This window comes from Grampus griseus, assembly GCF_964374135.1.
Source record: "Grampus griseus genome assembly, chromosome: 2".
Taxonomy (NCBI): Eukaryota; Metazoa; Chordata; class Mammalia; order Artiodactyla; family Delphinidae; genus Grampus; species Grampus griseus.
In genome coordinates this window covers 134,793,991-134,819,778 of record NC_139018.1, presented here as the reverse complement: position 1 = coordinate 134,819,778, position 25,788 = coordinate 134,793,991, and the positions used below count along the sequence as shown (strand labels likewise).

Below are 25,788 nucleotides of genomic sequence, written 5' to 3'. Positions count from 1 at the left end.
CCTTTTTTTTTTTTTTAGATTCCATATATATGTGTTAGCATACGGTATTTGTTTTTCTCTTTCTGACTTCACTCTGTATGACAGACTCTAGGTCCATCCACCTCACTACAAATAACTCAATTTCGTTTCTTTTTATGGCTGAGTAATATTCCATTGTATACATGTGCCACATCTTCTTTATCCTTTCATCCGATGATGGACACTTAGGTTGCTTCCATGTCCTGGCTATTGTAAATAGAGCTTCAATGAATATTTTGGTACATGACTCTTTTTGAATTATGGTTTTCTCAGGGTATATGCCCAGTAGTGGGATTGCTGTGTCGTATGGTAGTTCTATTTTTAGTTTTTTAAGGAACCTCCATACTGTTCTCCATAGTGGCTGTACCAATTTACATTCCCACCAACAGTGCAAGAGGGTTCCCTTTTCTCCACACCCTCTCCAGCATTTATTGTTTGTAGATTTTTTGATGATGACCACATCTTGGTCTTCTTGGTGTTCCATGGACCAAATGTCTTTTAGGTCATTGAGTTTCTCCTGCCTGGGGGCTGGCATAGGCCGGGAGTGGGAAGGCTAAGGCTTGATAGGGTGGGGTGGATGGCAAGATGCAAAGGATAAGGGCAAACCTTGTCCCGGAGAGAAGAACTAGGACTAAACCATATGTATCGTGCAATCCAAAGGGAGGTGAGAACAGGCCTGCCAATGGGAAATGAAGTGAAAAGGTGCAGAACTAGACAAACAAAGGGTGGGGCAGAAATAAAGGTAGGTATGAGGCATGATGGTCTAGGGCATTTGTGGAGAATGGGGCAGGGATGCCCAGGGTTTCCTTTTATTTTGTGCATGCCCTATGGGAAGAGGCCTGGTTTAAAGGCATAGGGTCAAGGCCATTGCTTAGCAGTTATTTCTCCTCTTGGAGGGGGAATTTTCAGGACAGCAGGTAAGTGGCTCTTTGGCCAGAAAGGAATGTGAAGTGGTGTGGAAGGCAGGTAAATGCAATTCTGCATCAAATCTTAATGATATTCCCAAGATTGATGACAGAGGTATTGGGATAGAGGTAGCTATGGAAAAGCACAGAATAGTGAATTTGGAGCCTTTTCTGTGAATCAAAGAACTTCTAAGTTTTACAAGAAATAAGAGGAGGAAAAGTTATCATTAGTTCAATGGTATGTGATTTTAAATCCAGGAAACCTAAGAGAATTAAAGAGACTACCAGAAACAATAAAATAATTTGGTAAGGTGGTCAATAATAAAACTAATTTAATAATTTATAGATTTTAAAATATATCAAAAAATTAAAATTGAAATCCATCTAATAATAGAAGAAATCATAAAATATATAGGAATCAATTTGATGAGAAAGGTGAAACACTTATGTGAAGAAAACCATAAAGCTTTACTGAGAGATATAAAAGAAGACTCAACTATATGTCAAGATATATCTTACGGAACTCTACGAAGGTTTAATCTTACAAAAATGTCAAGTATTCTTTAGTTTTTAAAGAGTCCATTCAAAACTCCATGAGATTTTTCCACACTCTGGGAACTTGAAAAAATTAGTCTAAAGTTTATTTGGAAAAATACACATGTGAAAATATCTAAGAAAATTCAGAAAACAAAAGGATTGGGATTGGGGCTGGTGAAAATGGATAAAGGTATAGTGTAGTATAGTTACAGAAAAAATGTAAAAAGAATTTAAAGTACAAAAATATAGCCATATTCTTCATAAACTAGTGGTGTGAAATAGAGATATTTTGCTTAATCTGAGGAGGACTAGTGCTGGGAATATTGTCTCTGTATATAGGTGGAGTTAGAAAAGGATTGATGGTTAACAGTAGTTATCACTGGGAAGTGTGATTAATAACAATTAAGATTAGCTTCTGCCATGAGTGACACAGACCCCAAATAACTGCACACTTAGGAAGATAGGCACTAAAGCCTCTTTTTATCTTCTTCTTCCTCTTTCATGACCTCAGCCATGGTCCAAGATGAGACCATTTATATTTCCAGGAAGCAGGATGGGAGGAAAAAGGATAAAAGAAGAGAGCAAAAGGACCACTCTTGACATCTCTTAAGGGAGTTTCTCAGGAGCTGCTGGGAGTACTTACATCCCATTGGCCTAAAGTTAGTCACATGGCCAGACTCAGAAACAAGGGAATCTGGGAAATGTAGTCTTACATTTGGAGAAATGTTATTTAGGGAGAACTAACAGTCTCTGCCACAAGAGGGTCAAAGTGTTATTAATAGGGAACACTTACACTTTCTGCTTCATCCTTCTTCATTCTTTCAAGTTGGGGAAGGAGATACTCCAAAATGTTAATAATGGTGATTACTTTCAGTGGTGAAGTTATATATTCTTGCATCTTTATGTTATTCTGTACTTCCAAATTTCTAAAATAAGAATGTGTTACTTTTACATTTAGGAAGAAAAATTCCCTCCCACACCTTCACCATACTTCTTTAACAAGGGAAAGTAAGAACCCAGTCCCACATATCTAAGGAGGTCTAGTTTGCATCTCCCAGAATGATTTACTTTCTTCTTCTTTTACAGGGCAACAGCCTTTGGCATCCTCAATGGATTATGCAAATTTGGTGCCATCTTGGGAAACACCATCTTTGCTTCTTTTGTTGGGATCACCAAAGTGGTCCCCATCCTTCTGGCTGCTACTTCTCTCGTTGGGGGTGGCCTGATTGCTCTACGACTGCCAGAGACTCGAGAACAGGTCCTGATGTGAACAACCTACAGGGAAGGGAAATGTTGGAAGAACCTCGTCCAGGAACCTTAACTGCACCTACACTTCCTGTCCATCACTGTCCAGAGGACACCTGGATAGCACAGGAGGAGAAGTTGAATTTGTGACCCCTAGTCTAGCACCCATTTCAGCTGTCTATATGTTTGTAACTCAGGTGACTGATTTGAGGGTGTCCTGAGCTGTCCTCCCTTAGAGTCCCAGAACTGTGTGCTTGGCTAATGGTGTCCCCAGCCCAGGGCGAGGGAGGAGGGATCATGCCCTCCAAACTAAGTAAGGGGTATTTCCACAAGTGAGGTGCAAGGACTTTTTTCATTCATTTCAAAATGAATTTGAGAAACACTCAATGTCCTCCATAAAGTTCCTCGGAGCCCAAGGACCTGACAAATTGACTTGGCAGGGAAGTTGAGTCATCATATGAATACTGAAGTACAGGATACATATATTTTTGCATTTAAAGTATTACTTATCATAGTTTCCATTTGAAAATTGGCACAATAGCATTGAAGATACTCTGATATAGAAAACCAAATATGTGAGCAATATCTGTAGAAATCTACTTTACCCCCTCGAAGGGTCCTAAGTTTTCCATGATGATTAGGTGGTGAACTTAAGAATAACATTTATTCCTATTTTGATCTCGTCAAAGAAACTTAATGGGATAGGTATTCTGTAAACTAACTTTGTACATAACTGTCTTTGGGTTTCATTTGCAGAAATGATATCTGCAAATATTTGCCAGCATTTAGCCATATTTTGAGAGGACTTGGTGTTTGAGTTTCCAGAAAATTGGAGCTGATGGAATGAAGTGCAAGCACAACTTCTTACAGACATTTAACTTGCTGTCGAGAGGATGCACTTAGCAAATTCACGTTGTACAGTTCCTTTCATCCAGGCGCTTTTCTTCATGTTGGGGGAGGAGTTACTTTCCTTTCTTACACAGATCACTGGTGAAACGCAAGCTCACCATCTTCCATCCTGGCATTTGACGTTGCTGCTCACCCAGAAGAAACACGGGAAGTCTTCCGTGACCTCTGGCACCCTCTTTGTAGGCGAGAATAAAACACGGTGGACCACATGGGGGATTGAGGGAGGGATGGGGAAGTGTAGCCACAGATCTTCAAAGTGTAAATTTAGCAGTAAAACACAATCCGTATTTGTTATAATGGTCAGGTCCAATGAAAAATCTACCTGATATGTCTCGGTTCAGGGTTTTTGAAGCAGTCATTGGCATGGGAGTTAGGGAGTGTAGTGGATGTCACATATGTTTACCTTCAGTGTTCCAAGAGAACACTTTCCTGAGATCCAGTTTGAAACATGAATGGGGGTAGGGGTGGGGGTGGGGTGAGGAACCCAGGACAAACTGTTTGGCAAAGGTTAGTAATAGACTGAAGTCTTGACTCCATAGAAAAAGAACAATGTTTCACCCATCAGAATTGTCCTGCATGGAAGGGACAGTGAGCTGTAAAACCCCTGCCACCAGAGGTGAACTTGCTGAGGCCAGGTGAACACCAGTCACCAAGAACTAGTTCTCTGAATTGATTTGCAATGCTCTCAATTCTGTAAAGTGCCACACTTTCTCTACCAGAAACCTCAAAAATTTAAAGAAAATGATGGCTGCATTGAGTGTATTTTCTGTTTTGGAGAAACACCAAGTCCCGTGATAACTTCAGGCCATCTTTTGGTTATTCTCTGGAGTAGAAGAAGGTAGACAGGAGGAAAGAGTATATTCTATAACACATTTCTACCCTGGATTTGAGATCAATTTTAATGGTTAAAAGGTTTTCTCTGCTTCTCATGTTCCCCACCTCTTTACTGGCCGTTTTTTTTTTTTCTGTGCAGGGAAGGAAGACACATCAACTCTGATTTGACATCTTGATTCCCCCAAATATATAAATATACCATTGTGTGTTAGTGTTTCTCTCAGTGTTTTACAGGAGTTACCTAACTACAGTGCTACATCAGTAATGAGAGAGCCAATGTAATATAGCTGTAATATACTTGCTTGTGATACAAAATACACTGGCTAGGTTCATAAAACAGAGTTGTGTAAACTGGGATTACCACATCCCTTATAACATTATTCTTCAATGGGATAATACAATTCGATGAGCCGTTACTGCTTAAGAAGTTTACAAGGCAGTGAGGGTCTGCATTTCTAGTTATGATGGATCTTGCAAATCTAAAACCTGATTAATTTTTGAGCATTGGAATGGCTGCAACGATTTGGGGTAAACTCCATTTGATTCCTAAGTTCTAACTTCTGCATTATCTTTATGGCTCCTTTATACCAACAACCTAACCAACCAAGGGCAATTCACATCCCATCAATCATTCAGGCCTTTGTAAAGGTACAGCCATGCTCGCAGCCTTTTCCCATGAAGGATTATCTGGCACTGGGACCTGCCACTTCTTAAACGCTGTCACTCTTGCTGAGATAAATGCTTCTTTAAAAATAGTCTCTGTGGCAGGTCATTGGGGGATAATGTACAGCATTCCTGGCCAGGCGCTTCTTTTTCATTTCATTTCTACCCTGAGAAATTTCCTATGGCATCCGTGGAGAATTAAAGCGATGAGGCTCTCCCTCATTGAGTAAATCTGTTTGCAGCTCATGATGTATTTTATGATGCCCAGTTTGGGAGTAGTTACTTTTAATGGTCTCAGCTGTATTGTGTCATCCCTTGATGCTGATTTCTTGATCTTTTGTTTTACTGGAAATAAATAGTGAAAGGGGTGTGCCTATTTGTGACGTTTATAGCACACAACCCAGAGGTCATGTAATAACCCCATTCCCAGGGTTCCCTGGCACCTTGTATTCGTTCATTAAAAATAATAATAAAAATAATTGTAAGCAAACCTTAAAGAACTGAGACTAGAGATTATTTCCAGATGCTACAGTCTATTCTGGATTCTTAGATTGATTGGATCAGCTGGGAGGAATGCTGACAATCATTTCCTTCAACTTCCTTATTTTGCATAGGGGGACCTTGAGAGGTTAAATGATGTGACCAAGGTGACATGTAGTTCTTGGAGTGGGTTACAAGTCCTACAATAATGCTGTCCGTCTAGTTCTGGACTAATCTCTCAGTCACTGATATGTTACTACAAGGTCTCCCATAGTCTTTGAGGAAAGGGAAAATGTGACCAACACTTACCTGTGACCATTCATTGAAAGCTCACATGATTGGCTTATATAGAGTAAGTTGAAGGTCCAGTATAAACATGAAAGGATTAGTATGTATGCATCCATTCAGTCAGCCATTCATTTGTTTATTCAACAAACCCTGATGGTAGGAAGATGGCGGAAGAGTAAGACGCGGAGATCACCTTCCTCCCCACAGATACACCAGGAATACATCTACACGTGGAACAACTCCTACAGAACACCTACCGAGCACTGGCAGAAGACCTCAGACCTCCCAAAAGGCAAGAAACTCCCCACGTACCTGGGTAGGGTAAAAGAAAACAGAATAAACAGAGACAAAAGAATAGGGACGGGACCTGCACCAGTGGGAGGGAGCCGTGAAGGAGGAAAGGTTTCCACACACTAGGAAGCCCCTTCGCGGGCGGAGACTGCGGGTGGTGGAGGGGGAAGCTTCGGAGCTGCGGGGGAGAGCACAGCAACAGGGGTGCGGAGGGCAAAGCAGAGAGATTCCCGCACAGAGGATCGGTGCCAACCGGCACTCACCAGCCCGAGAGGCTTGTCTGCTCACCTGCCGGGGCGGGCGGGGCTGAGAGGTGAGGCTCGGGCTTCGGGCGGGGCGCGGGGAGAGGACTGGGGTTGGCGACGCGAACACAGCCTGAAGGGGGCTAGTGCACCACAGCTAGCCGGGAGGGAGTCCGTGGAAAAGGTCTGGAGCTGATGAAGAGGCAAGAGACTTTTTCTTCCCTCTTTGTTTCCTCGTGCGGGAGGAGAGGAGATTAAGAGTGCTGCTTAAAGGAGCTCCAGAGACAGGCGTGAGCCGCGGCTATCAGCACGGACCCCAGAGACGGTCACGAGACACTGAGGCCACTGCTGCCGCCACCAAGAAGCCTGTGTGCAAGCATAGGTTACTATCCACACCGCCCTTCCTGGGAGCCTGTGCAGCCGGCCACTGCCAGGGTCCGTGATCCAGGGACAACTTCCCTGGGAGAACGCCAGGCGTGCCTCAGGCTGGTACAACGTCACGCTGGCCTCTGCCACCGCAGGCTCGCCCCGCATCCGCACTCCTCCCTCCCCCCGGCCTGCGTGAGCCAGAGTCCCCAAATCAGCTGCTCCTTTAACCCCGTCCTGTCTGAGCGAAGAACAGACGCCCTCTGGCAGCCTACATGCAGAGGCGGGTCCAAATCCAAAGCTGAACCCCGGGAGCTGTGAGAACAGAGAAGAGAAAGGGAAATGTCTCCCAGCAGCCTCAGGACCAGCAGATTAAACCTCCACAATCAACTTGATGTACCCTGCATCTGTGGAATACATGAATAGAAAACGAATCATCCCAAATTGAGGAGGTGGACTTTGGGAGCAAGATATATTACTTTTCCCCCTTTTCCTCTTTTTGTGAGTGTGTATGTGTATGCTTCTGTGTGAGATTTTGTCTGTATAGCTTTGCTTTCACCATTTGTCCTAGGGTTCTGTCCATTTGTTTTTTTTTTACTTTTTAAAAAAATTTGTTGCTTAATAATTTTTTATTTTATTTTATCGTACTTTATTTTATTTTATCCTTTTTCTTTCTTTCTACTTTTTCTCCCTTTTATTCTGAGCCTTGTGAAGGACAGTCTCTTGATGCTCCAGCCAGGAGTCAGTGCTGTGCCTCTGAGGTGGGAGAGCCAACTTCAGAACACTGGTCCACAAGAGACCTCTGAGCTCCACGTAATATCAAACGGCGAAAATCTCCCAGAGATCTCCATCTCAACACCAAGACCCAGCTTCACTCAATGACCAGCAAGCTACAGTGCTGGACACCCTATGCCAAACAACTAGCAAGAGAGGAACACAACCCCACCCATTAGCAGAGAGGCTGCCTAAAATCATAATAAGGCCACAGACCCCAAAACACACCACCAGACGTGGACCTGCCCACCAGAAAGACAAGATCCAGCCTCATTCACCAGAACACAGGCACTAGTACCCTCTATCAGGAAGCTTACACAACCCACTGAACCAACTTTAGCCACTGGGGACAGACATCAAAAACAACAGGAACTACACACCTGCAGCCTGCAAAAAGGAGACCCCAAACACACTAAGATAAGCAAAATGAGAAGACAGAAAAACACAAAACAGATGAAGGAGCAAGGTAAAAACCCACCAGACCTAACAAATGAAAGGAAATAGGCAGTCTGCCTGAAAAAGAATTCAGAATAATGATAGTAAAGATGATCCAAAATCTTGGACACAGAATACAGAAAATTCAAGAAACATTTAACAAGGACCTAGAAGAACTAAAGAGGAAACAAGCAACAATGAGCAACACAATAAATGAAGTTAAAAATACTCTACAAGGGATCAATAACAGAATAACTGAGGCAGAAGAACGGATAAGTGACCTGGAAGATAAAATAGTGGAAATAACTACTGCAGAGCAGAATAAAGAAAAAAGAATGAAAAGAACTGAGGACAGTCTCAGAGACCTCTGGGACAACATTAAACGCACCAACATTCGAATTATAGGGGTACCAGAAGAAGAAGAGGAAAAAAAAGGGACTAAGAAAATATTTGAAGAGATTATAGTTGAAAACTTCCCTAATATGGGAAAGGAAATAGTTAATCAAGTCCAGGAAGCACAGAGAGTCCCATACAGGATAAATCCAAGGAGAAATACTCCAAGACACATATTAATCAAACTGTCAAAAATTAAATACAAAGAAAGTATATTAAAAGCAGCAAGGGAAAAACAACAAATAACACACAAGGGAATCCCCATAAGGTTAACAGCTGATCTCTCAGCGGAAACTCTGCAAGCCAGAAGGGAGTGGCAGGACATAATTAAAGTGATGAAGGAGAAAAACCTACAACCAAGATTACTCTACACAGCAAGGATCTCATTCAGATTTGATGGAGAAATTAAAACCTTTACAGACAAGCAAAACCTGAGAGAGTTTAGCACCACCAAACCAGCTTTACAACAAATGCTAAAGGAACTTCTCTAGGTAAGAAACACAAGAGAAGGAAAAGACCTACAATAACGAACCCAAAACAATTAAGAAAATGGGAATAGGAACATACATATCGATAATTATCTTAAATGTAAATGGATTAAATACTCCCCCCAAAAGACACAGACTGGCTGAATGGATACAGAAACAAGACCCATATATATGCTGTCTACAAGAGACCCACTTCAGACCTAGGGACACGTACAGACTGAAAGTGAGGGGATGGAAAAAGATATTCCATGCAAATGGAAATCAAAAGAAAGCTGGAGTAGCAATTCTCATATCAGACAAGATAGACTTTAAAGTAAAGACTATTACAAGAGACAAAGAAGGACACTACATAATGATCAAGGGATCAATCCAAGAAGAAGATATAACAATTGTAAATATTTATGCACCCAATATAGGAGAACCTCAATACATAAGGCCAATACTAACTTCCATAAAAGGGGAAATTGACAGTAACACAAACATAGTACAGGACTTTTACACCCCACTTTCACCAATGGACAGATCATCCAAAATAAAAATAAATAAGGAAACACAAGCTTTAAAGGATACATTAAACAAGATGGACTTAATTGATATTTATAGGACATTCCATCCAAAAACAACAGAATACACATTTTTCTCAAGTGCTCATGGAAAACATTCTCCAGGATAGATCATATCTTGGGTCACAAATCAAGCCTTGGTAAATTTAACAAAATTGAAATCGTATCAAGTATCATTTCCAACCACAAGGCTATGAGACTAGATATCAATTACAGGAAAAGATCTGTAAAAAATACAAACACTTGGAGGCTAAACAATACACTACTTAATAACCAAGAAATCCCTGAAGAAATCAAAGAGGAAATCAAGAAATACCTAGAAAAAATGACAATGGAGACACGACAACCCAAAACCTATGGGATGCAGCAAAAGCAGTACTAAGAGGGAAGTTTAGAGCAATACATTCCTATCTTAAGAAACAGGAAATATCTCAAATAGACAACCTAACCTAGCACCTAAAGCAATTAGAGAAAGAAGAACAAAAAAACCCCAAAGTTAGCAGTAGGAAAGAAATCATAAAGGTCAGATCAGAAGTAAATGAAAAAGGAATGAAAGAAATGATAGCAAAGATCAATAAAACTAAAAACTGGTTCTTTGAGAAGATAAACAAAATTGATAAACCATTAGCCAGACTCATCAAGAAAAAAAGGGAGAACACTCAAATCAATAGAATTAGAAATGAAAAAGGAGAAGTAACAATTGACACTGCAGAAATACAAAGGATCATGAGCAATTACTGCTAGCAACTCTATGCCAATAAAATGGATAACCTGGAAGAAATGGACAAATTCTTAGAAATAAACAACCTGCTGAGACTGAACCAGGAAGAAATAGAAAATGTGAACAGACCAATCACAAGCACTGAAATTGAAACTGTGATTAAAAATCTTCCAACAAATGAAAGCCCAGGACCAGTTAGCTTCACAGGTGAATTCTATCAAATATTTAGAGAAGAGCTAACACCTATCCTTCTCAAACTCTTCCAAAATATAGCAGAGAGAGGAACACTCCCAAACTCATTTTATGAGGACACCATCACCCTGATACCAAAACCAGACAAGGATGTCACAAAGAAAGAAAACTACAGGCCAATATCACTGATGAACATAGATGCAAAAATCCTCAACAAAATACTAGCAAACAGAATCCAACAGCACATTAAAAGGATCATACACCATGATCAAGTGGGGTTTATTCCAGGAATGCAAGGATTCTTCAATATATGCAAATCAATCAGTGTGATACACCATATTAACAAATTGAAGGAGAAAAAGCATATGATCATCTCAATAGATGCAGAGAAAGCTTTTGACAAAATTCAATACCCATTTATAATAAAAACCCTGCAGAAAGCAGGCATAGAGGGAACTTTCCTCAACATAATAGAGGCCATATATAACAAACCTACAGCCAACATCGTCCTCAGTGGTGAAAAACTGAAACCATTTCCACTAAGATAAGGAACAAGACAAGGCTGCCCACTCTCACCACTATTATTCAACATAGTTTTGGAAGTTGTAGCCACAGCAATCAGAGAAGAAAAAGAAATAAAGGGAATCCAAATCAGAAAAGAACAAGTAAAGCTGTCACTGTTTACAGATGACATGATACTCTACATAGAGAATCCTAAAGATGCTACCAGAAAACTACTAGAGCTAATCAATGAATTTGGTAAAGTAGCAGGATACAAAAAAATGCACAGAAATCTCTGACATTCCTATACACTAATGATGTAAAATCTGAAAGTGAAATCAAGAGAACACTCCCATTTACCATTGCAACAAAAAGAATAAAATATCTAGGAATAAACCTACCAAAGGAGACAAAAGACATTTATGCAGAAAATTATAAGACACTGATGAAAGAAATTAAAGATGATACAAATAGATGGAGAGATATACCATGTTCTTGGATTGGAAGAATCAACATTGTGAAAATGACTATGCCCTCCAAAGCAATCTACAGATTCAATGCAATCCCTATCAAACTACCACTGGCATTTTTCACAGAACTAGTACAAAAAATTTCAGAATTTGTATGGAAACACAAAAGACCCCGAATAGCCAAAGCAATCTTGAGAACAAGAAATGGAGCTGGAGGAATCAGGCTCCCTGACTTCAGACTATATTACAAAGCTACAGTAATCAAGACAGTATGGTACTGGCAAAAAACAGAAATATAGATCAGAGGAACAGGATAGAAAGACCAGAGATAAACTCACACACATATGGTCACCTTATCTTTGATAAAGGAGGCAAGAATATACAGTGGAGAAAAGACAGCTTCTTTAATAAGTGGTGCTGGGAAAACTGGACAGCTACATGTAAAAGTATGAAATTAGAACACTCCCTAACATCATACACAAAAATAATCTCAAATGGATTAAAGACCTAAATGTAAGTCCAGACACTATCAAACTCTTAGAGGAAAACATAGGCAGAACACTCTATGATATAAATCACAGCAAGATCCTTTTTGACCCACCTCCTAGAGAAATGGAAATAAAAACAAAACCAAATGGGACCTAATGAAACTTAAAAGCTTTTGCACAGCAAAGGAAACCATAAATAAGACCAAAAGACAGGCCTCAGAATGGGAGAAAATATTTGCAAATGAAGCAACTGACAAAGGGTTAATCTCCAAAATTTACAAGCAGGTCATGCAGCTCAATAACAAAAAAACAAACAACTTAATCCAAAAATGGGCAGAAGACCTAAATAGACATTTCTCCAAAGATATACAGACTGCCAACAAACACATGAAAGAATGCTCAACATCATTAATCATTAGAGAAATGCAAATCAAAACTACAATGAGATATCATCAAAAAATCATCAAAAAATCTAGAAACAATAAATGCTGGAGAGGGTGTGGAGAAAAGGGAACACTCTTGCACTGTTGTTGGGAATGTAAATTGATACAGCCACTATGGAGAACAGTATGGAGGTTCCTTAAAAAACTAAAAATAGAACTACTATTCGACCCAGCAATCCCACTCCTGGGCATATACCCTGAGAAAACCATAGTTCAAAAAGAGTCATGTACCACAATATTCATTGCAGCTCTATTTACGGTAGCCAGGACATGGAAGCAATCTACGTGTCTGTCGTCAGATGAATGGTTAAAGAAGATATGGCTCATATATACAATGGAATATTACTCAGCCATAAAAAGAAATGAAATTGATTTATTTGTAGTGAGGTGGATGGACCTAGAGTCTGTCATACAGAGTGAAGTAAGTCAGAAAGAGAAAAACAAATACTGTGTGCTAACACATATATATGGAATCTAAGGGAAAAAAAAAGAACGGTCATGAAGAACGTAGGGGTAAGATGGAAATAAAGACACAGACCTACTAGAGAATGGACTCGAGGATATGGGGAGGGGGAAGGGTAAGCTGTGACAAAGCGAGAGAGTGGCATGGACATATATACACTACCAAACATAAGGTAGATAGCTAGTGGGAAGCAGCCGCATAGCACAGGGAGATCAGCTCGGTGCTTTGTGACTGCCTGGAGGGGTGGGATAGGGAGGGTGGGAAGGAGGGAGACACAAGAGGGAAGAGATATGGGAACATATGTATATGTATAACTGATTCACTTTGTTATAAAGCAGAAACTAACACACCATTGTAAAGCAATTATACTCCAATAAAGATGTTAAAAAAACAAAACAAAGAAACAAAAATAAACAAATCCTTACTGAGTCCCTATTGTGTTCCAGTCTGCACACTCAGTTCTGGGGATACAGAGGTGAAAAAAGTTCCTGCCTCTTGCTTTGTTCTGCTTACAGCGAGTGGGCAAGATGGATATTAAATTGGCAAAAACAAAACCCCCTCCAAAAAAACAAATCCAAAGTGCAATGATCTTACAATCAGTAAAATGCACCTTTTGTTTGTAAGAGGATTCTTCTTTACCAGTCAAGTCCCTGTCCACCTTCTCTTTTCCTCAAGGAATGTGCCAATCTCTTCTCTTTATATACCAGGTAAGGGAAAAGGCACACTTCCTCATTTTCTATAGAACTTAATCTGTTTTTGCTTAATCGACTTGCAAGAACTTGCAAGAAGATGGAAGAGGGATGGGGGCAAGGAATTCAACCAGGACATTTGTTAGTGGGACAAGGCTCCCAGTAGTCCTGGGAAAGGCATTTCTACCTCCACGTTTGGCTTTTCTAGGGGGCAGCTGAGTAACAGTCTCTCAACATTTGGGATTTAGTTAGGATTAGGTTGGGTGACGTATAACTGAAAATTCAAACAAGCAGGTTTAGAATATGTTTATAATAAGTTAAGGTTTATTTCTCTCTCATATGAAGGGAATCTGGAGGAGAGAAAGCCATGGCCAGTGTGACTGCTTTGTCATCTGATATTGGGAACAGAATCCTGCCTTTTGGCTCCTCAGTTTTTAGTGCCGTTTCCATGGTCAAGGCTGCCTCATGGACTGAGATGGCTGTTGGAGCACCAGTCCTCACATCCACAGTTCAGCAGGAAGCAGAAGTAAGGGCAAGAGGCAAAGGGGCTACACCTCCCAGCTTAGCCAGCCTCCCTTGAAACTGCTCTCTTGGATGCCCCTTCTGGTTGCTTCCACATGTATATCATCGACCTCCCTTTGTTGCAGCAGAGGCTGGGTTTACCTGGGAACATTGCCAGCCTTCCTACAAATTGAGGATCTTGGCGCTAATGGAGAAAGGGAGAAAAGAGAGGTGGACCATGCTTCTTAAACCTTAGCATGTGTCAGAATCACCTGAGAGGGTGTGTTAAAACCCACACTGCTAGGCTGCATCCCATCTGGGGTGGGATCTGAGAATCTGCATTTTTAACAAGCTCCCGGGTGGTGTGATGATGTCAGTTCTTGGGTCATATTTTGAGCAGCACCAACAATCTGCCAATTTGACTTGTTGGAGAAGTTCTATTGCCTGGATAATTTCAAACTTGCCCAATCAGAAAGAAACTCACAAAAAAGGGCAGTCCATGAAAAACAATCACCATCTTCCTCAAGTTCAGAGACAATCAACTAGGGGCAGTGCATCAGACTAAAGAGTGTCAATGAAGATATGGCTAGGTGTGAATCTGATCTGCTGACAGGCAACTTGAACTTGGCATGGAAATGTGTTTTGAAAAGGGTGAAAAGATGTTTTCCTTTGAAACGAGAAAGGCGGAGTACAAAAATTCCTCCACTTGGATCTCATTCAACATGTATTTACAGAATGGCTACTTGTGTCCCATGTTGTCCAAGGTCCCCGCCTCTACGTGATTGTACCCCTGTTCAAAGTTTGGGCTTTTGTGGGTAGCTGAGTCATGCTTCGGCTCAGCCCTAAAAACAGTGTGGAAATAAATCACATGGAGCCTTTGCGTTTGAGGCAAGCTTAAAGCACATTTTATTTAATTTGCAGAAGCACGGTGGGGAGATTTATATGCATGGCTCTTGTGACAGCACTGACACAATTTTTGATTTCCAAAAAGATTAATGATGAACTGAAACAGAGACAAGAGCTATCCACAAAGGTAAATGGAGAAATAAAAGTTGCTAATTACAGGAAGAACAGGGGATCTGCTGAGCAGGACCATACTACACCCTCCAGAAGGTTCAAGCCATGAGCTGAGGAATAAGGAGTACTTGTCATGTCGCCTGACAACACATGCTTTAGCTGTCCATTCACTTCTGGTCCTGCTGGCTTCAAATGTCTTCAAACTTCAGAGGCCATAAATACGTATTCCTCTAGGAAGCAAAGGTCTTTCAGGACCTGTCCCCTACCCCAAGTTAATGTGGTCTACACGTTTGGTCCTTTCACCTGGTAAGGAGATCTGTTTAATCTCAGTGACTGTTGCCCAGGAGAGCAAATACTCAAAACCAACTGCCTTGTTTACGTCTCACCTACAATATATAATCTCCGTAATTCAGATTTCTCTAAATCAGCATGTGTGACTTCAATAGGGTGTGAACAAAAGGCCAACAAAAATGGCTTTCCAGGAAAATTAGACCTTGAACTATCTCACAAAGAATTACTTTAAAAAAGCTCAGAAAAAATTGGCAAGCAATTGATGAGCAAAATTATAAATGACTCTTATTTATAAAAGTGTTTCTCCCGAAGAATCAGACAGCAAATTTTTTCCAACCTCAAAAATTTTTGGAAGTGACAAAACTCTACTTATTTAAAGTGTGTTTTATAATAACGCCTTTCTCTCCAATTTGAAGTTTGTCTGGATGAGTCAAGAAAACTCAGCAAGTGTTTAGAGTGGATTGCAAATAGCTAATTTGCTAGTATTTGTACTAATGATTTCTAATAAGGATAATTTCAGAAACCTGTATTCTACATATTTTACAGGTGAAATATCAAATGATAGGCTGAAGATTTGCTATCAGAATATAGGTGGTACATTGCTGAGATGTACGTTAGAACCTAGGCTGTAACAAGTGAGGCAGGAAAAGAGCATTTTACTGGTAGTCCTGAATAGAATATGCGTGTCTAGTAACTTAAATCGATGATTTTGAAAGGTAGCTCAAGTTTTATTATATACATAAAAAAATACGCCCCACAATATATAGATAGTAAAACGATTTTATTGTTTAATACACACATCATGAATTAGTCAGTTTTGATTCAGGCTATTTTTACTTTATGTGATAAAACCCAAAAGATATTTTGAAATTTAAAAGTGTGGGATATTAGGTAGTTAAACACAGATCTGTCAATTCTGCTGCATTTTGAATAGGGCAAACATTGAAACAGCTGATCTGTGCATTTCCATTTGGTCCCAACTTTTTGGTCTGTCTGACTCCTAGAGGTCCCCAGCCCTAACAGACTAAGAGAGTCTATCTTTTGTTATTCCTTCTCTTTTCTTGACACGATAGGTTAAGTATATAAAGCAGGTTGAGTTGTTAGGAAGAGAATTTCAAGATTTTTTGGTCCATCTTTCCATCTGATTTATTCTTATGAATCTTTTCAAAAAAATTCCAAAGTAGTAGGTTAAATTTAGAAAGTCCAAACTAAGCCTCTGGGCTCCAATAAGCAATACTGGGGGATTAAGAGGTTTTATTCCCTCTGGAGGGGGGCTAATAAGGGGCCATTGTGGGAGGGGGAGGCCAAAAGTATCCAGATGTGAGTGAATACTCAGTCTTCCTTGAATATTTGACCAGTAGTTTTGAACATTTTTTATAGTCACTGCTACAAACATGGCCATCTCAGTCCTTTGATTGGATGGGGGTACTTCTAGCTTTTCAAATGTGAGAAGTTGCGTAGTAATGTCCAGTATGGCATTTGCTCCTGAATGGGTGTCTGGGAACAAAGTTAATAAAGACAATCTTGCCAAGTCTCTGTTGTGGGCCTGTGAAGTGCTCTAAGATTTGTAAAGAATTCTTTATAGGTATAGAAGGAATTTATAGAAAGGCATATATAGAAAGCAGTACTATTGCATAAAGCTATACTAATACATACATGGAAAGCAGTACTATTGCATAAAGCTATACTAATACATACATAGAAAGCAGCACTATTGCATAAAGCTATACTAATACATACATGGAAAACAGTACTATTGCATAAAGCTATACTAATACATACATACAAAGCAGCACTATTGCATAAAGCTATACTAATACATACATAGGAAGCAGCACTATTGCATAAAGCTATACTAATACATACATAGGAAGCAGTACTATTGTAATTGATGAAATGTGCTGATAGACAGCCCGTGGAGGAAGGAGCTGTTTCTTCAGAAGCCTGCCATCTTTCTTTGGAAGCACCTGCAAATGGAGATGACGAAAAGTCAGTTTGTTTCATGGTCGTGAATTACACTGACCAGTCCTTGGTCCCATGGCCACGAGGAGGACACAGAGCCACATACCATGAGCTACGAAAAGGAAGTCTGCAGATGATGGGCAAAGGGACTCATTGCCTGGTTTACTATGACTTGACAGCTGGCTGGATAAAGCTTTGCTGTATGTCCATTTAGAGCTGTCTGGATAAGTCTGTAAATAATACCATATGTAGTGAATGCACCTACAGAATGATTAAACCGATGCGGTGAATGTGAAATGGCCAAAGTCAGTTTTGTTTTCTCTTCATATTTTTCATGCTGTAGTTTCTCTTTTCCTTTAAGTGTTTTTCCATCTCGCTGTCCCTGGAAAGTAGAATTGCTCTGATGACCTCAGCTTTTTTGTTCTTTAGTGTACTACAGTAGTAGAAACATTTGATTTGGCTAATAAATTTTTAACCCTTAATATTTTGTGATCCAAATATTAGCAAACACATATGGAAAGCTTACTCTATGACACAAGCCATGTTAAATACTATCTCCCTTAATACTCACAATAATCTAGTGATCTAAGTGTTGTTTTCTTCCCTTTAGAGATGGGGAACCTGAAATCTAGAAAGATAAAGGGCTATTAAGAGGTGGAGGCAAAGTCTGGCCCCTCATCACCTGGCATATACTATAGTGTAATCACCCGAAGAAGCCTGGATGTAGATTTGCAATTGGCTGCAGAGGTTTCCAGGCCACTAGGACAATATTAACCAAATTAGATGTCTTTTTTAAGTTCAGAGGATTCCACAGGACTGCAATCTAATAGAATCTTCCTTTTCCCCCCATGCATAGTGATTAACATGGCGTCTGGGACATAGTAGGTGTCGATAAATGATGAATGGATGGATGAATGGACATGCTAGTTGAATGGAGAAGAGCAATTAAGTGTCACATTCAAAATGTTTCATCACTGGATTGATTCAAATGCTGACCTAACACTGCAGCCGTGTCTCTGGATCAGGGTCTTGGAGGTACTTGCTTGGCCAAGCAGTAAAGCTTTAGTTACTGGGTGGTGGAGAACGCTGGGGAGTGCAGGGGAAGGCTCTGGTCCTGGAGCGACGGTGTGGGTGCTCAGGGAATTTAGGATAGTGGCTTTCTGCCTAGTGGTACGGAAGCATTTCAGTATTTTAACGAGCATGGAAGTACCACTGTGAATTGGCTGAATAGAAACCTTGGGAGCCACACCTGGTCAATCCCAATGGAGCATCCTTGTTTTCTAAGGACCTACTAAGGTGACTGGTGACTGAGACATATCATTAATTGAAAAACTTTGTGAGGTTGGCTTAGATTCTACCAGGTATACTTTTTGCTGTACTCCCAGAACACTAGAGGGCAGTAGCTACCTTGAAGATGTAAAACAGGTTTGTACTCCGAGGGTGGTTAGCCTTTGGTCCTGCTCTGTCAAGTGGAACGAGACGGCTTTTGCAAAACGATGAACATTTCCCTCTGTTCTTCAGGATGTATCTGAATATGGAGATGATTCCAGAATAGTTTCTCAAGGGCCCAGAGTGTTCGTCAATCATTTGTAATATGCTCAGGCCTGAAATAGGACTTGCTTAATCGTTGGGGGCAATTGTCTAGATTCAGATCGAGCAAACATTTATTATATGTCCATGTGGAAACACCTAACATCATTCTAGCAGACGACTGACATTTACTCCATGCTTCTTTAAGCAGTCCTGCCCCATTTACTGTTGCTGGGTAGTTTCATACAGGCGAAACCTCTGGGGGTGGCTGGGAATTTGTGAAGATTAAGCGTTATAAATGAGAATGCAGGAGTGTTGTTTGTATATTTATAATGTGTCTCTTTAAAAATTGAAATCTTCCAAGTATGGGAGGCCGCTCCTGACATTAACGATGTTTAAACACAGGTAGCCACTGTCCTCGCTGAGCTTATGGGAGCAAATCTTTTCAGCATATCTGATCCCTGTAAAGGCAGTTGGATATCCTAGGAGAAGCTCAATTTGGGAGCCCAGAGTTTCTTGGTTCCACTCCTAACTTGCGTGATCTAGGAAAGGGCTGGGAGGTCTTAGGCTGGTTACTTAACCCCAATTTCTTCATCTTTAAGATAGAAGAGGTGGACAAATAGCTGTAAGGTTTCTCCAAGTTCTAATTTTCTACAATGCGAACAATGTCCACCAGGGAAGGCTCACGAAACAAAACACAGAAATAGAATCTTCTGCGTCTGAATCTTGGTAGGATGCAAGGAAGAGAATGCTTGCAAGGTTAGATACGCTTCATCTGGAGACACGTGACAGGATGGACTTTGCTTATTCCTTACCGGCATCTTCTGCTGAAGGAAAAAGCGACAGATGATCTGTAAACGTAATATGGAAGGAGATCTGGGCTCAGGGCTAACTTAAAGAAAAAGGAAGTAGCCACAGAGAAAATGGAATCTAGTTTTATAGTCAGATCTCAACTAAGATACACACAAAGTGGTGACAGGGAACTTCATTCAGTCACATCTATGAAAACTATGAAAGAAAGTCATCAGGGGAAGAGAGAGGAGACAGAGAGGGAAAGAGATATTGATGGAAGCAAATCCTGGTTTTATCATTTATTAGATGGGTAAGCGTGGGCAAGTGGGGGACTTCTCTGAGCCTCCTTTTTCTCATCTGATGTCTGTAAATGTTAGTTGCCTTGCCCCCTTTGCCTTTACTGTACTTGAATCTGTAGTTCTAAGGAAAAAAATGTGTTGCGTGTTTTATCTATTCAGTACAAATAACTCTCCCTGAAGCCAAATGGATAGAAAGGGTACCAGCAAGTATAGTAGGAAAGTCAGGGTACATTAAGTCTGGCCTGAAGGAACTGTGCTTTTCCAGAATGTTCCCCAGAAAAGACAGATGGGTGAAGGATGTGGAAGTGTATCTGAGTGTGAGGCCTGGTGTGTTTCATGAAACGGACCTTTCTGGCATTGGTATGCATGGCAGAATTCTTTTTGTCTGGAAAGGAGGAGAGATCAGATGTGTGCACTGGGCCCAGGGGAAAGAAGGGCAGGAAGACAATGTCATCTCAGAGATCGGTCACTGGCCATCTCCCTGGACTTGAATGGGAGCCCCATGGGAGAGGAGTTTGCAGGACAGACTGTGCACAGCAGCCTCGGTGATGGTGACAGTGGGGAAAGGCTTTGTGGGGGGCACTAAACATCAAATGGGGGGAACAGGCAGAAGAACATGAGGAAAACACATACGCAAATGTGTGGCATCCCTTGTGAGTTTCTTGAAATAATCAGGAGAAATGCTTTTTTTTTTCTTTTCCATTACAGTTTATTACAGGATATTGAATATAGTTTCCTGTGCTATACAGTAGGTCCTTGTTGTTTATCCATTCTGTATATAATAGTTTACATCTGCTAACCCCAAACTCCCAATCCATCCCTCCCCCCACTCTGCAACCACAGTCTGTTCTCTATGTCTGTGAGTCTGTCTCTGTTTTGTAAATAAGTTCATTTGTGTCATATTTTAGATTCCACGTATAAGTGATATCATATGGTATTTGTCTTTCTCTTTCTGACTTACTTCATTTAGTATGATAATCTCTAGGTCCATCCGTGTAGCTGCAAATGGCATTATTTCATTCTTTTTTATGGCTAAGTAAATTCCATTGTGTGTATATATATTTATATATATACACACACACATATATATTTTATTATATGTGAATATATATTCCATTTTTCCATTTGGAATATATATATATATATATATATATATATATATATATATATATATATATATATATATATATATACCAAACCTTCTTTATCATTCATCTGTTGATGGACATTTAGGTTGTTTCCACATCTTGACTATTGTAAGTAGTGCTGTTCATGTATCTTTCTGAATTATAGTTTTCCAGGAGAAACTCTTAATGTGTTTGGAAATTCTATATTAAAAGCCTGAAGAAAATCCTAAGAAACATGGGTGGTTACTGTAAATGAGACCCAGTTTATAAGAAGCTTGATGTAGGCCATGCACCCTAGAAAGAATGGTTGAGGGAGTTTAAAGATTCTTACATGGAAAAGAGATGTAAAAGGACTGGGTGAAGTTCAGCAGAATTATGTCTCTTCCAAAATTCTTGTGTTAGGGTTTCCTTGAGTCAGGATGCGATGTCTGTGATACCAACAGACTGCTTCAGTATCACATGTTTTTATGATTTGATCATTATGTATTTACTTTTTTTGGCCTGACTCATATTAAAGAACTTCAAATTCATAATTTTAAATTTCAGCGAGCAAACTAATAAACTACCCACAATTTACATAATCTTGCTTAAAAAAATAGCTGTTGCATTTGCATCGAGCTCTCAAATGTAATTTACACTGTATATAAGATTTTCTCGGGGGAAAACCTAGCCTGAATAAAAGAGGATGAAGAGGAGAGAGAGAGAGAGAGAGAACGCATCAGATGACGGGGACAGAGGAGCACAGAAGGTGAGGAGGAAGCCAGGATGTGGAACGAGGCCAGGTCACAAGGGGACAGCAGGTGGTGCCTACAGAAGCAAGAAAAAGGTCATCATGAGAAGTTCTAGTAATACAGATGGAGAGTGTGTTCAGAGATCCTGAGTCCTCCAACGGGGGAAACTGAAAAGGTGGCAAATTGTAGATTCATCTTTAGGTGGGGACCGTTCTGGAAAAGCATGGGTCCTTCAGGCCAGACTTAATGTACCCTGATTTTCCTACTATACCCGGTGGTATCCTATCTATTCATTTGGTTTCAGAGGGAGTTATTTGTACTGAATAGATGAAACAGGGAACACTTTTTTTTCCTTAGCAGAATCATAGGCTTGGGTCAGCTCCGTGCATTCCAGCTGGTCAGAGGGGGACAGGATTCCTGTCTGGGGACACAGGCAGTTTCAGATGGATGTAAATCAAGCATGCTATATTCTTCTCTCCAACTTGTTGGAGAAGATGCTAGAGAAGGAAATGGGAAACTGCATCCCTGGGTCAGAAATGGACAGTAAAGTCTTTACCACTTCACACGCAGTGAGTGACTGAGGAGTCCGGGGCCTCGTCCACCTGCCCTCTGCCCTGACTGTCACCCTTCTGAAGGGTGGGTTGAATACCTCGAGGCATCACCTCGAATCCTCTTGGCCTGGCGTCCTATTTCCATCATGGCTGCTGGACAGTCAAGCCACACAGGCTTCGACAAGCTTTCCTCAGTCCTCACTTGCTGCTTTGACTCCACAGCAGGGCACACCTGAAGAACTTCCCAGGACCCACAAATGCTCAGCTGTGACGTGGAGGGAGTTCGTACCCTGTGGGGAAGCCCTGGACCCACTGGGGAAGGAGCCCAGGGTAAATGTCTTCCCCCTTCTTACCCAGATGCCTTGGAGACACATTGCATGTTTTCTCAGGTGATCCTATGCCAGTAAGGGACTCAAGAGCAAGGACCAGTTAGACAACACAAGTGCATCTTTGCATTGGTTTTCCTTCTTTATTTCCTTTTCACTCTTCATGTCCTTCAGTCTTGCTCCCTGGAATCACCCTCCTAAATAAACTACTCTTACATACACCTTTATCTCAGGCTCTACCGTGGGGTAACCCAGGCTAGGGAAATAACAGACTGAGAGTGAGAAGGAGATGGGAATCACTCCCCTGGATTGTGCTTCTTGCACAAAACACATGACCATAGAGAGCAGGGGCAGGCAGGAGCCCCAGCACAAATAGTGAGGGCGCTTCCCCCATCCTTTGCTTTGGAGAGGTGGCAAATGCATGGGGCATGTATCTCTCTGGTTAATGATATTCCTTTTTCAGGAGCAGTTCCTCTGCTCTTTAGAGATGATTTTACCTAAAACACAGACTTTGGGATTTCAAATCCCACACATTTCTCTAGACCAAAGACTCAGTTTCTCCAGGGCTTAATTTTAGGTCATGGTTGGCAGATCTGCTCACTGACTTGGTCTCCTGCCCCTGAATACAGACAGTATACAGTGTACTGTATACTGTATACAGTATACATCAGTGTTCTCCTGAAGCCAGTCTCCTGAGCTCTGGACCTCCCACCAAGTGTGGCCTGACTAAAGCAAATGCAGGGGAATTCTTGCCTCTTGTCACCGAGATTCAGTTCTTGGTCAAATAATTGGGTCTTGGATTGTAGAATGCAGGCCTTTGCTTTCAGGAAATTCAATTACAGTGTTGGAAGCACTAATTACCTGTTTTAAAAACCAACATTATTAGCCAAGAATAATTATGACTGCAAGGAAAGTGAAAACAATAAGGAAGGAGCACGTCTTAAAGTCATCTTCAATTTCAGCTTTCCTCTTAGAGCAGGGAATGTACAACTCCCACATTCTCCTCTCTATTAAGGAGGAAGTCCTCAGCTACAAGCAATCTGCTCTTGAATCCCATTTATATTTTTTACCTATGGTGCGAATAGTAATTAGACAGAGTGACAAAAACACAACATGTGGTGGTTCATACAACTTTGGGATTTGTTATTTTAAACTCATTTTTGGGCTATAAATGATTTTTGGAGTTTGAGCAATTTATGGTTGGTGGGTAAAGTGTGTGAAGTGTGTGTGTGTGTGTGTGTGTGTGTGTGTGTGTGTAGAGGGTGGGTAGCATAATGAGGCTTCATGGTTACCATGACTACACCAGAAAACTCCCCTGGCAACTTGAACAGTATATGGGCAAAAAGGGGGGTTTGGAAAATCATACAAAATAAAATCAGAGGGGGTTACAAATTCTCAAATTGGAAACCTATATTTCCTTAAATACCACTACCATCTGGGCATATCCTCTTTTAAGATTCTGTAATCCAGATGCATTTTTGTCAAACAAAGCAGAGTTATTTTAGTAACATAAGATTAAAGGAGCAAAGACTGAATGTAATAATTCTAAGGAAACCTGGGTATTGGCTGTACAGTGATGTTTGATCTGGCTGGCCTCGTTGGGGTCTCTGTGTCACGTGAATAAAATCTCCCCTTCATGGGAGCCACCTTGTTGAACTAGAGAGGATGAGCTGGACATCATGAAGATTCCCATCATCCTCCCTTAATCTGTCTCCAGGACTGCACCTGCCACATCTCTTGTGGGTTTGCCTGGGCTCCCAAGCTCATCCCAGCTGTGGGGAGAGATAGTGAAAGGATGATCAGGATGAACCACTGACTTTGGGCCTCAGCTTCTACATCAATAAATGGTCAGGTTTGGAGTAAAACCTCTGCCAGATCTTTTGCTTTTCACTTTACATCTTCATTAATTACAAATGTTATCTGGGCTTCCCTGGTGGCGCAGTGGTTGAGAGTCCGCCTGCTGATGCAGGGGACACGGGTTCGTGCCCCGGTCTGGGAAGATCCCATATGCCGCGCAGCGGCTGGGCCCGTGAGCCGTGGCCGCTGAGCCTGCGCGTCCGGAGCCTGTGCTCCGCAACGGGAGAGACCAGAACAGTGAGAGGCCCGCGTACTGTAAAAAAAAAAAAAAAAAAAAAATGTTATCTAAGGTCCATCAATTGGACAGAGACTTTTGACACAACAGCACAAGGGGCTCCACTGATCCACTCACCCGTGAAACTGGTGAAAATTACTTAAAAAACCCTAACCATGTAAAACCTCTGGAAATGGTCCTATGCGCAAACAATAAGCGAAAAAAACAGCATTACAAGAAAATCTATGAAAATTTGATTTAAAAAGGGAGTTCGTAGTATTTGAACCAAGACCACTCCCTTTCTCATGACTCCTGCTGGGCCAAATGGAAACTCCACTCCAGATGCTGCAGCCAGGAACACAGGCTTCCTTTCCCCCTGCTTCCAGTTGGAGGGCTTTCTTCCCAGGAAAAGAAGGTCTTCTATATTTCACATCTTGCTTCCCAACTACCTGAGGCTGAGGCTAAGTCCCAGTCCCCACTTGTGGGACAATGTCCTACCTTTGGCATGCTATGCTGTGAATACTGGGGCTTTGTTGCCTTTGCCGGGGTTTGTGAGTGGTGGTCCCGTACCAGGAGAGGCAAGCTGAGAGGACTTTAGGTTATAGCTCCCTCTCAACCCCCAACCAGGTGGTCAGCAAATAGAGCAGGTTATCACTCAGAGTAAAGCTTTGCTCTGCTATTTTTCCTCACCTCCAGCTGCAGAGAGGTGGCTCTAAGATTTTTCCTGGGAGAGAAGTAAGCCATAAAACAGATAGCTCCTAATCTCTTCCCCAAAGAACTGACTTCAGTTGCAATGGAGTGTGGAGAAGTTCAAACCTAAGGACACTCTCAAGAATAGTGAAGGTTGTGGTAAAAGGAAATTGGGTGGAGATTCATGGTTTTAATGAAGACACATTTAGGTTATAGGCAGGCTACTTTGCAGTAGAGAACTGGGGAATAAGACAGCTGGTAGGAGCCTTCCTGGGGTCAGAACAAATATCAAACATATATATCAGAAACTGTTCCTCCAGAGGAGTCAGTGTGATTGGATTAGTTCATAGAGCAATTTATGCCCCAGGGCATTATTGAAAGCAATAGAGCAATCAGTAGGCAATTAGTAGAGTTTAACAGCTGGGTGAGGTCATGGAAAGATAAGTGAGCCCTGCCAACACCATTGTCATCTTAGCGTGCTGTGGGAATCCCCAAAACTGTA

At 41.2% G+C, this 25,788-nt stretch overlaps 1 protein-coding gene across 3 annotated transcripts in view; it reads left to right on the top strand.

Annotated features, from left to right (window-relative positions):
* Window positions 1-2,730, top strand: part of SV2B (synaptic vesicle glycoprotein 2B) — a gene marked incomplete at both ends in the record, with an annotated part of 75,704 nt that extends 72,974 nt beyond the window's left edge. For all 3 annotated transcript variants that reach the window (XM_082647953.1, XM_082647955.1, XM_082647954.1), the window contains one exon: window positions 2,547-2,730. In XM_082647953.1, the coding sequence (XP_082504079.1) occupies window positions 2,547-2,730 (184 nt within the window). The remainder of the gene's footprint in view (window positions 1-2,546) is intronic.
* Window positions 2,731-25,788: the final 23,058 nt, after the last annotated feature.